Raw genomic sequence first — 14,654 nt, 5'->3', positions numbered from 1 at the left:
TTATTTTGTTGGAAAGAGGGTACCTCCATAGTGGTCCCATTACATTTTGAAGAAAATCATCCACTTCTAAGGGTGACTGATCACGCGTGAACATTCAATTTTATAAATAGCGCCTAAATTTTACTTAAGGAGCAATTATTTTAATGGTTGATTTTGCTATTCTCCAATTCAAGGCGTTTTTCTCACTCAATATACTTTGAGTAGTTAGAACCGATTTTTATTATCTCCTGTGTCAAGTCCTGTATAGTGGCGAACTAGGGGATATTATGAACCGTATTAGTACGGGAAAAAAATTGAATTCGAGGTAAGGTAATGTCGACTCTTAATTTGTCTCAAGTATTATATTATTGATACAAAGACAGAACAAACACAAGAAAAAAATCCTTCAGTCCAACTGGACTCGAACTAAGGGGTCTATTCCCGTTCTCCGTCCGACATCCATCCGAAACAATTACTTTATTTAACAATAATAATTAATTAAGTTAATACTCGACCACATTAATATATATATATATATATATATATATATATTAATGTGGTCGAAATAATATTATTTATTTATTAATAATATTATTTATTTTTTGAAAGTATTTGTTGTGTTCTTAATTTAATTTTCCTATATCACGACTATCAGTCGTGACTGTGTCGTGGACGTTTATTTATCGTTGAACGACTGTCGTGTCTAGCTATTCCCACTAATTCGTGACGACAATTTATCGGTTCACGACAACCGCCTTATCGTTTTCACGACAGAATCGTTTGAAGCTGCGATTATCTGTCGTCACATTTTTATCGTGACGTTTTATTTATCTTCGGACGACTGTCGTTCTTGCTCTTTCCATTGCCATGAGAGCCTGTCGTCGTTACGTTTAAAAAGTGAGCGACAGTTAATCGTGTTTATACTATATGTCGTGTCGTATATATACTATATGTATATATTTAAACTGCGCGACTATCTCAGCTATACATCGTTACGGTAAGTTCCGGCAAGTCGAACACATTAACTAATTTGAACTGTTTTTAAAAGAGAATTAAAAAAAAAAATTGTGTTCTATCTTGTCACTTAACTAGTGGACGGTAGATAATGGAAACGCGCCCCAAGTTGTACATTTATTAAAAAACAATTGTAATAGGTACAAACTTCAAAATGTTAAGCCGTTTTATAAATTGGATTGAAAAAGAACTTAATTCTTATTTTGCAGATATATCAGTACAGCTTCACTCACAACTATCACTTGCTTGCCGCTTCGACGCGCACCCTTCACCAATTATAACTTGGTACCACAACGGAACAGAGATAAGGGATAATCAAAATATTTATTTAACAGATAATCGTACTTTATTGAACATATTGCGGGTTGATTTCGATAATTTGGGGATATACGTTTGCGAAGCTAACAATGGGTATGAAAGAATGGAAATAAAGGGATTAATTAGTGTACATGGATTAGGTAAGTCTATAGTTATGTTGTTATTGTTTTTATAGTCATGTTTTATTAAATTTTTATTCTATACTTGTACATTATAATATAGGTATAGATTAAAAATGTAAGAAAAAATATATAGCAATATTTCATTCTAGATACATAAGAATAATAAATATTATTCAAATCAAGAAACCATTTTGTCCAAATAGTACATACATATTACTTGTTTGTACCGTGCAACCCTATCTTCCACCTGTTTGTTATTAATTTTTGCCAATATTAGATTTCTCATGTTTTCAGAAGTCCCAGTGATATCCAAAGAATCAGCAGAGATCGTGGCACAAAAAGGGAAACCTGTTGAAATGCCATGTAGGTGAGACTTTATACCAACTTCAAATAATTTTTATAGCCACTTGAAAAACCCAAGTTTTGCTACTTCAGGTCCTTAAGTATTAGAAATGAAATTTATTTTTCGAATCTAGATAGTATAAATTTGTTTTTTTTTTCAAACAAGTTAAAGGAAAACAGATATACTTAAGTATTAAGTAAGTATTTTCGTAACTATACTCATTTCTTTACTCATGTTATTATACGTAGATTATTTTTTCCTTTTTTTCACTGCACTTTAAAAATCAAAATGCACGAGGCAGTGCGCTTTTTAGGAATGTACATTGGGTAATAGATTTTCGAGCAGATATATATTTTAATCCATGATTATTATAATTACTTACTTACAGAATAACAAAAGGAAACCCAAAGCCAAAGATTACATGGCAATATAAAAGAGAAGATTTGGAATTTTCAACTCTATCTCAAGAAGTGAGAATTGAAAATTCAACTGAAAACGCAAAGATTGTCATAATGAACGCCAAAGTGAACCACAAAGGCATATATCGGTGTGTTGCTGAAAATGTTATTGGTCGAGATGTGTTTGAGTTTGAGTTGATTGTCCAGTGTAAGTATTACTATACATAAATACGATTACCGTTTGACTATATTAGTTAGTATAGCAGGCCAGGTTGTAACGGGGTGTGGGGGCTTTGTCACTTCACTTGTAATTTCCGGTGGCAAATTGTTTTATAAGCAGTTAAGTTTAAGATGCCTCGCAAATGCGTAACTTGTGTTGGATACAAACAACCAAAAACAAACAAATAAAAACATGATTTTTATGGTTTTCACCTAAAAACTGTTTTATAGTTAAGTATCACAATTTTTTCACTATTAGAGTATAAAACTAATCTTGAAGTCATGTCTGTGATGAATTTTGTTTAAAAGAAATTTTAAATCTCTGGAATGTGTTTGGAAACCAATACAAAAATTACCAGTAACTAATTATTTATAAAACTGTGTCATATGGTTTAAGACATTTATTCTCACTAACAATTAAACAATTCACTTACATGAGAACACAAAGAAACTTAATATAAATATTTTTAGAAAACGTACTTAGGGACGGTAGTCAGCTAAAAAATTATAAAATTTTACCATCGTACAATTTTACTGACAGACAACACATTCTCAGGTGCAAATGGCTAGCACCACCACAGATGTACTTCCAAACCACGCCCGCAAGCTATACTAGATGTGACATACATATATTAATATAGTTTCCGTATTAGAGTTTTATTTTTAACAAAAATGAAAATTTATTTGTTTTATATGTATATATGTTTACTTATTTATTTATTTTTTACTAGTAAAAGGTGTTTTAATGATTTTTATTATTATTTATTTATTTTTTTATTTATTTATTTTTTTATTTTTTATTTATTATATAGGTATTTTTTTTTTTTAATCTATTTGTTTCATAATGTATTTAATAATACATTATATAATAATAATTTATTATTCAGTACTTTTTCGTATTTATTAGAAGAGTAAATTTAAGTTTAAATTTTGTTACTCAATATTCGAAATTACGTAGTATTTTAAAAGTTTTTTGAATGTAATTAGTGATTGTGTTTCTTTTATATCATTGGGAAGTTTATTATATAGTTGCGCTCCCTCAAATAAAATATTCTTTTTTCCATAATTTGTTCTTGATGGCCGCAGGACTAAATTATTTGCATTTCTTAATTGAATTTTTTGTATTTGTTTCTTTTTTGTGAAGGCTATTTGTGTATGTATATTTTTAGTTAATATTTTACGTATCAATAAACAAGTATAGTCCATGTAGGTTTGGGTAACATTTAAAATTTTTGTATTTTTATATATATTCTTAGTAGGCGTACGGTAGTTATATCTAAACAGGACTTTTATTAGTTTGTTTTGTGCTCTTTGTATTGGGTTTAAGTTTGATTTTGCTGCTGAGCCCCAGATCTCAATCAAATAGTCAATGTGTGGTTTAATTAAAGGATTGTATACGAAGTAACACACTCTGCGTGGAAGACATCGAGTGATACCTCTTAAGGCTCCAGTAAGAGAGGATAGTTTAGATATTATTTTTTCAATGTGAGGCTTCCACGTCAGTTTGCTGTCAACAATGAGCCCCAAGTATTTTTCACTATCGATTCTATTTATTTTTAGGTTATTTAAAGTTAAGGGTTCGTAATCGGAGATTTTTTTGTTTTTTGCTTTGAAAATAATATAATTTGTTTTAGCAACATTAACAGTTAGAAGGTTATACTGGAACCACTCATTAAGTAATTTAAGATCATTTTGCGCATCAGCAGCAATAGTTTCTATTGAACTTCCAAAGTAAAACAAACATGTGTCATCAGCATATAGAGTGACGTCACCTTTAAGATCAATTTCATGTAGATTATTTATATATATCAAAAATAATAAAGGTCCCATAATAGACCCTTGGGGTACGCCGTGACTAATAATTTTAGGTTGACTTTGTTGGTTTCCTATCCTTAAGACCCGTTTACGATTCGATAGGTAGGATTGTAGTATATTATACGCTGTTCCAGTTATGCCAGCTTTATTGAGTTTTTCCAATAATATGTCGTGACTCACGGTATCGAAGGCCTTTTTTAGGTCTATGAATATACCTAATGCTATATTTTTCTTATCCAGATTACATTTTAGCTTAGTTATAAGATCCATTGTTGGTGAGAGAGTGTTCGATTTCGGTCTGAAGCCATACTGTTTACTGTACATGAAATTAATAGAGTTTAAATATTTTTCAAATCTATTGTATAGAATCTTTTCAAAAATTTTAGACAGAATAGGAAGAACCGATATTGGACGATAGTTTCCAGGATCAGTTCTATTTCCTGACTTGAAAATAGAGTGACTTTTGCAAGTTTTAGGCTATCAGGAAATATTCCGAGTTCTAAGCATTTATTTATGCATGTTGTCAAATCTTCAGCGAGCACTTTTTTAACACATTTAATAGCTTTGGTACTAATACCATCAACACCTGAGGACGTATTACTATTCAATTTATTGCACATTTTAAGAACTTCCTCTGTGGTTGTTGGTGAAAGTTGTGATAGTGCCTGTGAGTGGTATTCAGTTGACAGGCTTGTTCTCGTATGATACTTCTTTGGTATTTCCTTTGCTAAAACCTTTCCTATATTTGAGAAATAATCATAAAAACATTCGCAGATTTCTTTTTCGTCAGTAATTATATCTGTACCTCTCAGCAATTTCGCTGGAGCAGTGGACTCTTTAACTTTGTTGCGAGAGAGGTTATTTATAAGTGACCACATTTTATTGGGTTTGTTTTTACAGTCTTGGAATGCTTTGTAATAGTATTCTCCTTTTAATTTTCGTATCATATTGACTACACTTTTCTTTTTCGTTACGTAATCTTCTTCTATCTTTTTGTTTTTTGGATTTTGTTTGTGATTTTGGTACATTTCATTTCTACTCTTTATTGCATCTAAAATTTCTTTCTTTATCCAATCTTGTTTCGGAGGATTAATTTTTTTGGTCTTAATCGTTTTGCTTGCGTTAATACTGTAAATTAAATTTTGTTCTAGAGTATTGTATTCACAGTCTTTGTTTTTAGTTGTATCACACGTATTATAAAGTTTTTCGTAGTCTATTGCATCGTACTTCACTGTCTTTATCGGTTCTGCTTTGTAATTCTTTACTTCGAAATAAATCTGTTTGTGATCTGACATACTTGAATCTACAATGGCCATATGAAATCGATTTTGTTTTAGATTTGAACATACGTGATCTAATATAGTACTGGTACTTTCTGTTTCGCGGGTACTGTAGTGTCTGTCAATTTTGTTGATTATGTAGTAACCACACTCTCTAATTATCTTCTTATAATTTTGAACCGTTTTGTCCGAACTAAGTAAATCGTAATTAATATCTCCAAATATTATAGCTCTCTTCCTTTTTTCTAACTGCGTCGAATAACAGTCTAGAAAATCATTGCTATTTGTTCTCCCAGGTTTGTAGATTGCACCTATGTCTAAGTCAAATTTATTTATGTGTATCCACAGATAGTGATTTTCATTTACAGATTGTTCTTCGATTAAGTTATGTGTAAGACTGTTGTGTGCAAATATTGAGACGCCTCCTCCCTTGGTATTTTGTCTGTAGTTGTAGTAATGATTGTATCCTGGTAAGTACAGTCTCTTGCCTTCATCATCAGAACTTATCCCTGTTTCGGACAGTATTATAATATGAATAATGTTTTTAAAAGATTGGATTATACATGTTAGTTCATCAAGCTTACCAGGTTTGACAATACTTCGTGCGTTGGCATATAGACATTTAAGGGACTTTTTGTTCGATGCTATATTACTGTAATCACTAATTACTTCGTATGAGTTGCAGCTATAAGTTTTGTTGTTGATGTGAGTATTCGGAGCATTCAGAAATTGGAGTTTTTTGGAATGGCAGTAACTATTTTAGGCACACCCTTAACATATTTTATACGAAGATTTTCTTCACCACTACTTGTGCGATTATCAAGTTCCTCTTTAAGCACTTTCATATACGCTTGTTGTTGAGGCGTTTGGTCTGAGAAGATCTTTATGTTATTAAGTTTTATTATATTTTTGTTCTTTAGTATATGCAGAGCCGTTTCTTGAGAAGTGAAGCACACCTTTAATAGTCTATTTTTTTCTGGTTGATACTTTCCTAGGCGGATTATTCTTTCCGGTTCAGGACAGTCTGTATAAATTTGTCTTATTATACTAAGGACTTTAGACTTGTCCTGTTCTCGTCTAATCTTAGGCTCTGTGGAGACTGGTTCAGTTATGTCGGATATAACAATGTTTTTGCATCTTAAGTTACGTTCGTTAAGTTCAATAACTATTTCTTCCTGTGCTTGAAGAACAGTGGACGATGAAGCTATATTAATTTGATTAAGTTTAGCTTGTATCGATTCCATTTTTTTTCTGTGGTATTTCTAAAAATCTGCATACTTGTTATTTCTTTCTTCAGATTGTGCTGTTCAGAAGTTAGTTTTTCTGTCGTTGGTTTTATATTGTTTACTTGTTCCTTTATAACTGATATATCTTTATGTAAGTTATTAAAATTCTCAATTTGCATGTTATTATTCGACGTAAGGCATGCCATTAATTCGTCCCTAATCCCTAATTATATTTTGATTTGAAGGGAGAGATTGCAAACATTTCTAGTTCTGGCAGAAATTCTAGCTCAAAATCGGACATCGGCGCTGCATGACATATCGACTGGCTACCGGTACTATCTCAAATTTGGCAACTTTACAGGATGAAGAAAAAAAATGTTTGCGTCATTTATATAGCACCTGATTTATTAAATAAAAATACGTAATGTACATACATACATTTGTAATAAAAACATTTAAAACTACGTATTTTATTTAATAAACCAAGTGCTATATAAATGACGCAAACAATTTTTTTTCATCCTGTAAAATTGTCGAAATTGAGATAGTACCGATGTCCAGTTCACAGTCGATATGTACAAACTATAAAATAAAATTTTACAATTTTTTTTTTATTTACCATTCCTACCTACTATCCTATACCTACTATCTGTCAGATACCCACTATCTGGCAGAAAGTACTAGTAGGTATCAAAAACTTGATTATTTATTCATAAATTTTACATATCATATTGTAAACTTTTTAATAATTGGCCAGATAAGTATTACTTCCACGTAACCCAATTACTTATTTATCTACCTATTTAAATTCTAATTACGCGTGCAGGCCGTGGGGAAAACTAGCCTAAATAATAAAGTAATAACATTTTTGGTCTCTTGACCAAAAACGTTCTTTTCCTCTGTCAACATTGGTTGCTAAAGAACGTTTTGTTATTAAACAAACACACAAAAAACATGTTGAATTTGGCTAGAGCATGGGTTCCTAAACTTTTTGGCTCACCGCCTTAGGCAAGATAAAAAAAATTCAACGCCCACCACCACAAAAAATAATTGAAAACATGTATTTTTCGTTCTTAATTTTTGGAAATAAATAAAAGTCACAAGGTGCCAAGTCGGGACTGTACGCGGGATGGCTCATAAGGTCAACGTTGTACACCCTCAAAAATTCATTTGCCTGTCTGGCCGTGTGAGAACTGGCCTTATCGTGGTGCAAGATGATACGAAATTTACGGTTATTTTTACGGAGTTTGTCAATAACTGCCGGCAAACAAATGGTCGTGTACCAATCACTATTCACGGTACAACGATTCTCCAAAGCAACAGTGGCCTCGTGTCCAGTATTATTAAAAAAAGAAGCAATCATCCGCATTAAGGCACTTTGCACTCGCGCCAGTTTGGTTGGCGCACAGCATCGATGTTTTTGTTGTTCACAGCAGTGGATGGGCGACCATCACGAAAATCGTCACTGAGATTCACACGACAGCGTTTGAATTCTGCAAACCAGCTATAAATAGTTGTCTTGCATGGTGCTTCATCGCCAAAAGCAGTTTGAAGCCGAACGAAACTCCGCTGAGCTGTTAAATTACACTTATTGTCGTAGAAAATCATACCACGAAAATTTTCACGAGTTAAATCCGTGGTTATGTAGACAACCAATTTCTAAAATGATGCCACAATGCAAAAACAACTGACAGTCAGATGGAACAAACTGTATTCTACAGCCAAAGAGATCCATTTTGAAATGTTGTAATTACTTTTTAAATATTGTTTATGTAAGTGGCCAGTTCCGGAAACTTATAGTGCGCTCTATGTATGTAGTGTAGTTTATATAGATCATTCAGGTTTTATTTTTCAAATGTGGTAGACGTCACGCACACATCCTGAACAGTATCAATGCTCAATAATTGCTTCCGAGGACCCTAGAAATCTTCCGCATCCACTGGGGAGGGCGATACGGATCACTTTGGGAAGGTATGGCCCAAAGTATAGAAGCCAATATTCTATTTCCATACAAGATCAATAAGCTTCCGGGGCTTAACCTGGCGCTTTGTTAATGCCGGATTTTAATAGGGTTAAATTAACGCCCGAAATCGAGTGGAAAAACTATTTACAATTAAATATTTGTAAATCGAGTTTTGTTCAAGTGGAATGATATTATTGCAGGATGTTTATGGCTTTTGCATATTTCGTCTATTGAATCGATTCTGTCGAAAGTCGTATTGAAATTAGTCTATACAAAAACTATTAATGTATGCACTTGAATCGATTTATCTCAATATCAGAAGAGCTGAGAACACTCTCAAACATCGTGTGTGCGTTCTTGCTTGATAATCTGATGCAGCACTTCCAACTCCACTACAGGTATCCGAATAAATTTTTAAACAGCTGTATCCTCCAACCGCAACTCATTTACAAGAGTTGAACCGGCTTCCAAGTCAATTCGACGATTCACCTATTTCCTTACCCAACATTTCGCGAAGCCATTTAGAAAAATAAAAACGATTCGTGCGATCGAGACACACACAGCAGACTGCGTTGGCTCTAGTGGGCGTTTGTTACCTATTATTGCAAATAACGACTTACGACCTTTTGGTTTTATATTTAAATTTCAGTCAATGTGCTGCCATGTAGCGGTTAATAGCTGAACGACGACGAATTCGAGATGTTTATTACAAATAAAAAATAATACAAAAACATTGTTTTAATGCAATATATAAACTACAACGTTTTCCCGTACTTTGCGTAATTACAGATCCGCCAGAGCTGTCACTCCAAACATCACATGACGACAGTCCCGTTGAAATAAAAGCCGGTAATAAAGCACAATTTTCATGTAAAGCTGAAGGCAATCCTCCTCCCGTAGTGGTGTGGATGAAAGATAAACAGCCTATTGGCTATTCAGAAAACGTGTGAGTATTCGAATTATTTTCTTAAGGGCAGGAATTCTTTTAAATACCTCTTAGAATATAGTTCAAATGCAGCGTTAGGAGGTCACTGTTAAACCGGTCAGAAAAAGCTTTATGTCCATGCAATAAGATCGAAAAAGACGTGCGTTTCGCTTTAGCTCGGTCGTCGCGTGTGCCTGTCATTTTGCCAGCACCTTTATACTCTTTAAAATCGTAACGCAGTGTTGCCATGAACCAGTAACTGAAGAGGACTGCTAATCTCCATACGACAGATCATAGCTATGAAAAATGTCAAAATCCCGTCTTATTTCTAGATGGCGCTGATCAGTAGCCTGGCAGTAGTTTATATGATGTAAATGGCCGTGGATATCAATTAATTCCTCTTTATTATGCAATATAAGAAGTCCATTTTTTTCCTTGTAATTAATATTCAAATATTGATCATGAGCTAAAATTATTTTCTGAACATTGACAAATCGACTCATCCGAAGAACAGAGTCCGATGTGATTATATAGCGAAAAGAGAATAAGTACGTTACAGAATAATTTCATTATTCAAACTAAGGCCTACGTAAAGGTGTTTTGAGAATTTATATATCTTGTTTCGTTTCGGAAATTATAAAATTGAACAATAGTCGATCTGACATTCACAGCGAAGAAGAACGAACGAAATGTACTATGTCCTGAGAATAAGTAGCCTTGCACATAGACCTTTGTTCTACGGATGTGTCGAAATATGCGTGTCAATAGATGGCATTGTAACAACCGTATAATTTATAAATTACCGCTCGCCTGGTGGAAAGCGACACGCCTGTCCGTAACAGTAGCAGTGCCACTCAGTGCTTTAAATCACAAAGATCTAAGGGTCACTGCCACTGCGCTCGTCAGTCACCCTGAGATGTTAGTTTACAAGTCCCATGTGCCTGTAATTTCACCAGCATCCAGAAGTAAGTAGTGGCAGTACTTCCCTGACGAACAAAAATTCCTCTTTACTATCAAATATAAGAAGTTACCTTTTTCCTTGTAATATTATTCAAACATTGATCATACCTAAGCTAAAATTATTTTGAATTTTGACAAATATTCGTGTCAATAGGTGGCAGTGGGTGTGTGTGTGTGGCAAGTAATTTAATAATTACACTTCCTAATATGGGTAGATGGCGCTAATCCTAAATAAAATAAAAGGATAGTCATGAATAGCCAGATGACCCTTATTCCACTATCTAAAAATCTGTGGAATAATCGCAATGTAGTTCATTTGTTTGTTATAATTAGAAATTAGAGTAACTTTGATTAACCGCTGTAAACCGTTGTTCAAAAAACTAAGTATACTACCTTTGCCATGCATGTACATTAGGGATGTCAGTGTATTTGTCAAAACTTATCCTTAATATTTAAAAACACGTGTTGAAATTAATCAAAGGCAGCCTAAAGCAGAAGCTATGAATCTTTTGTACCAGTCTCGTTGATATAAAGTAATTTATGACAAAAACTGCTGCAACATGTGTAATAATTATTTTCAACAATTTGCCAAATAATAATAATAATAATAATAATAATAACGCTCACACTCAACATAGCCCCGCACTAGGGAAACCCTGTGTCGCGGGTGCCATGGACACACACATAGACAACCACAAATTACACCCAAACTCACGAGCGAAATAAATGTAGGCCATACAAATATTTAATTTGATGAATTAAATGAAATTAAATTGTCGCAAGGACATACTTTTTAATAAAAATTGACAAAATGGCTTTTGACACATTGCTTCCATAGTAATAAAGAATAATTAGAATTTCCAAATACGAATTTACAATTAATTTGAAGTGCAATTAACAGTAGAAACCGAACAGAAAGTAATGTTTGTACATCTGCTTGCAGGTTGAATACAATGTACTTAATTTTATTTATGACCTTTATCACAACTGTATTCTGGCAAATAAACGTATTTTATTCTATTCCATTCTATTCTATAAACTGCAGCTTGTCAAAGTAAAACAAATTTGGTACTCGTCGCGACATCTGGTGTACTAATGGGTACCAATATCCGATTCCGACTACGCCGTCTAGTATTGCGATTAGCAATCCTCTTGAGTGATCGGTCCATGGTAATCCACACATTCCTGCTTGCAAAAATAGAACGATGGCAGTACTTCCTTGGACGTATTCATTCAAAGAAGCTAGAGTAGCAGTAGACTGCTACTAAATATAGAGACATACTGTCAATATTTTTCTAAATTGTGCCCAAGGCAGCTTCCCACTTTGACGTGACGACAGATAGTCGTACAGTGTAAAGTGTCGTGGCTTGCATATTTAAATAGAGTTGTTCACATACAGCACAAGTCGATTAAAAGTCGTTCATGCCTTTTTTTGAAGTTATGACAACAGACTGTTAAGACAATGGGAAGCGCTAGAACGACAGTCGTCAGACGATAAATAAAACATCACAATAAAAATATGACGACAGATAATCGCAGCTACTATCCTCATCACGTTTTATTTAACGTTGTCTCGTGCATAGGAACGTAGAGCCGACTACTGTGCATCAAACAATTCTGTCGTCGCCGATAAATTGTCGTCACGATCCAGTGGGAACAGCTAGACATGACAGTCGTCGTTCAACGATAAAAAAAACCACGACGTAGTTACGACAGACAGTCGAGATATGGGAACGGGCTAGTAAGCGACAGTCCAATAATAAATAAAACGTTACAACATAATAGGAATGCTTACGTCATGTACGAACGGCAGCATATCAAGCGGATCTTGTTCCGTTTCTCTGCAGGAGATATTTGAACAAAAGTGTATAAGTTTGGCGTGCTGTTGACTATACATGTGGGATCAAACAGTGCAGTAAAACTCGCTTTCTGAAAGAAACAACTTTAATTTTGCAATTTCCTTCTTCCTTAAACTTAGCACACGTCTTTACACTTTTTTCGTCCTCCGTGGTTCACCTTTGTCTCTCTTTTCATCTTCTATCTCGCTCACACATCCATACATCACAAGCTTAGTTCCCTCTCTTTCACTCTCGCTGCGTTCCGTTCCCACAAACATATCATTTAAACTGCCTAACAAAGCGATTCTAAAATTGTCTGACACGGTAATGATTTATTTTTGTTTTTCAGGTATTTAACCAAAAACAGCGAATTAGTAATAGAGAAGACGACACAGGATGATTCGGGGTTGTTTACGTGCAATGTTACGAGCTCAATAGGCTTTGTGCAAAAGAATTTCACCTTGGTTGTGTATGGTATGTTATTTTGCAAGGTACATGGGACGAACGGTGTACAGATAGAACTTCTTCTATTCAACATTCCCTACATTTTTTTTATTTTGAACTAAATTGTTTTGACTAAACTACCTTAACTGTCAAAAATCTTACGTGTATTTTTTTACAGATCCCCCTTCAATAACTACATTTTTTTATACAACGTATTAACTAAATTGTTTGAACTAAATTGTTTTGACTAAACTATCTTAGCTGTTAAAAATCTTACGTGTATTTTTTTACAGAACCCCCTTCAATAACTCCATCGGATATAGGACCTGAATTAGAAACATTAGAAGGCCAGCTAGTGGAGCTGCCTTGTGCGGTTAAGGGTCAACCAACACCTGACATCGTGTGGTTGCAGAATGGAGAAATTATTAGTGAAGGCAGAAAATTCATTGATAATTTTGGATTACGGTATGTGTAAAGGGTGCAATTCAGTACGTTCGTCGTCTCTGCCTACCCCATTAGGAGACGGGTGTCATGTCATTGTTACGTATTTCGATTTTTTAAATTTCTAGAATAAAGATTCACCAGCACCTTAAAATGTTTATGGAACATCCAAAGTTTATTCACAGATACAGATTCTCATTCTTATGAAATCTTACATTTTTAAGGCCTACATTTATTTGTCTCGTGAGTTTGAGTGTAGTTTGTGGTTGTCTATGTGTGTGTCCATGGCGCCCGCGACTCAGGGTTACCCTAGTATGGGGCTATGTTGAGTGAGTGCGTTATTACTATTATTAATTAGGTACAACAACAGGGGTTGTATAATAAATGAACAATTGAATTTTGCACCTTTATTACGGGTATTTTTGAGTTTCAACAATGGTAGCACTGGGGGCAGTGTTGGGTAGGACATGAAATTAAAATGAGTTTGAGGGAGTACCTTATTTGAAAAAATGAAGCGGTACCATGTCCTACTTAAAATGAAGTGAGGTAGTGGTAAGAATGTTTGCACCTACGGCAATGACTCAACAAACAGGGAATATTAAGCATATTTTCATAACTTGATGGTATCAATCAATTTTAAGTGTTATGACATAGTATAAATAAACGTAAGTTTGATTTAGTACTACGGTAACATGATCATATGATGTAAAATCAGCTAAAAAGCGGGCAGTGCAGGACCCATAATTGTTGCATTTCTTAAATTCGAAGCAGTGTGACATGAAGCTGTGACATGAGGTGGGATATTTTAGTGACATGAGGTGTTGTGACAAACTAATCAAGCGAGTGGTACAAATGAATTGCCACGTGCATGAGTATCTCAACACTACCGTTCTGAACGAGCTCATTCTTCGGCCGAACGTCGAACGATCAACAACCCCTGAGGATGCCTCGTGCAAAGGCGAAACACGTGGCTGATATATTCTTGGTGGTGGTTTGTGACTGTAGTTGCGCTTGTGTTTTTTATTTTATCAATTGTATACGGGGGGGGAGGGTGGGAAAAGAAACTGCGTGAAAAAAAAATTCAACACAAGCGCAGCTTGAAGGTTCGCAGAGTAGCAAATTAATTTACTTCCATTTTTTATCCAACTCTAGGTGTTTTTTTTTGTTTATCTTACCCTTGTATTAATTATTAATTATTTTGTTGAAACGACACGCAAGTATATAAAAGAGTTACACTTTCCCCGCTCTATATAGAAGAATACATGGTAGTAGATGTCAAATACGGTTGAGTAGGTTAGTTTATGTCAGTGTTGTGTTTCTATCAATGGGTAGATTAACGTCGTAAATACAAAAATGTCTGTTTTCTTTT

The 14,654-nt window shown here is 34.2% G+C and overlaps 1 protein-coding gene across 1 annotated transcript in view; it reads left to right on the top strand.

The window, feature by feature from the left end:
• The window catches only part of LOC113239125 (hemicentin-1-like), a 61,172-nt gene that overhangs the window by 29,284 nt on the left and 17,234 nt on the right, over positions 1 to 14,654 (top strand). Inside the window, exons 17-22 of the mRNA XM_026475991.1 lie at positions 1,203 to 1,451; positions 1,728 to 1,800; positions 2,165 to 2,382; positions 9,467 to 9,623; positions 12,750 to 12,874; positions 13,138 to 13,309. Coding sequence (XP_026331776.1) covers positions 1,203 to 1,451; positions 1,728 to 1,800; positions 2,165 to 2,382; positions 9,467 to 9,623; positions 12,750 to 12,874; positions 13,138 to 13,309 — 994 coding nt within the window. The remainder of the gene's footprint in view (positions 1 to 1,202; positions 1,452 to 1,727; positions 1,801 to 2,164; positions 2,383 to 9,466; positions 9,624 to 12,749; positions 12,875 to 13,137; positions 13,310 to 14,654) is intronic.

The sequence above is a fragment of the Hyposmocoma kahamanoa genome, unplaced genomic scaffold (genome assembly GCF_003589595.1).
Source record: "Hyposmocoma kahamanoa isolate Upper Pololo Valley unplaced genomic scaffold, ASM358959v1 99599, whole genome shotgun sequence".
In the NCBI taxonomy this organism is placed as follows: domain Eukaryota; kingdom Metazoa; phylum Arthropoda; class Insecta; order Lepidoptera; family Cosmopterigidae; genus Hyposmocoma; species Hyposmocoma kahamanoa.
This window is presented reverse-complemented; position numbering and strand designations above follow the sequence as displayed.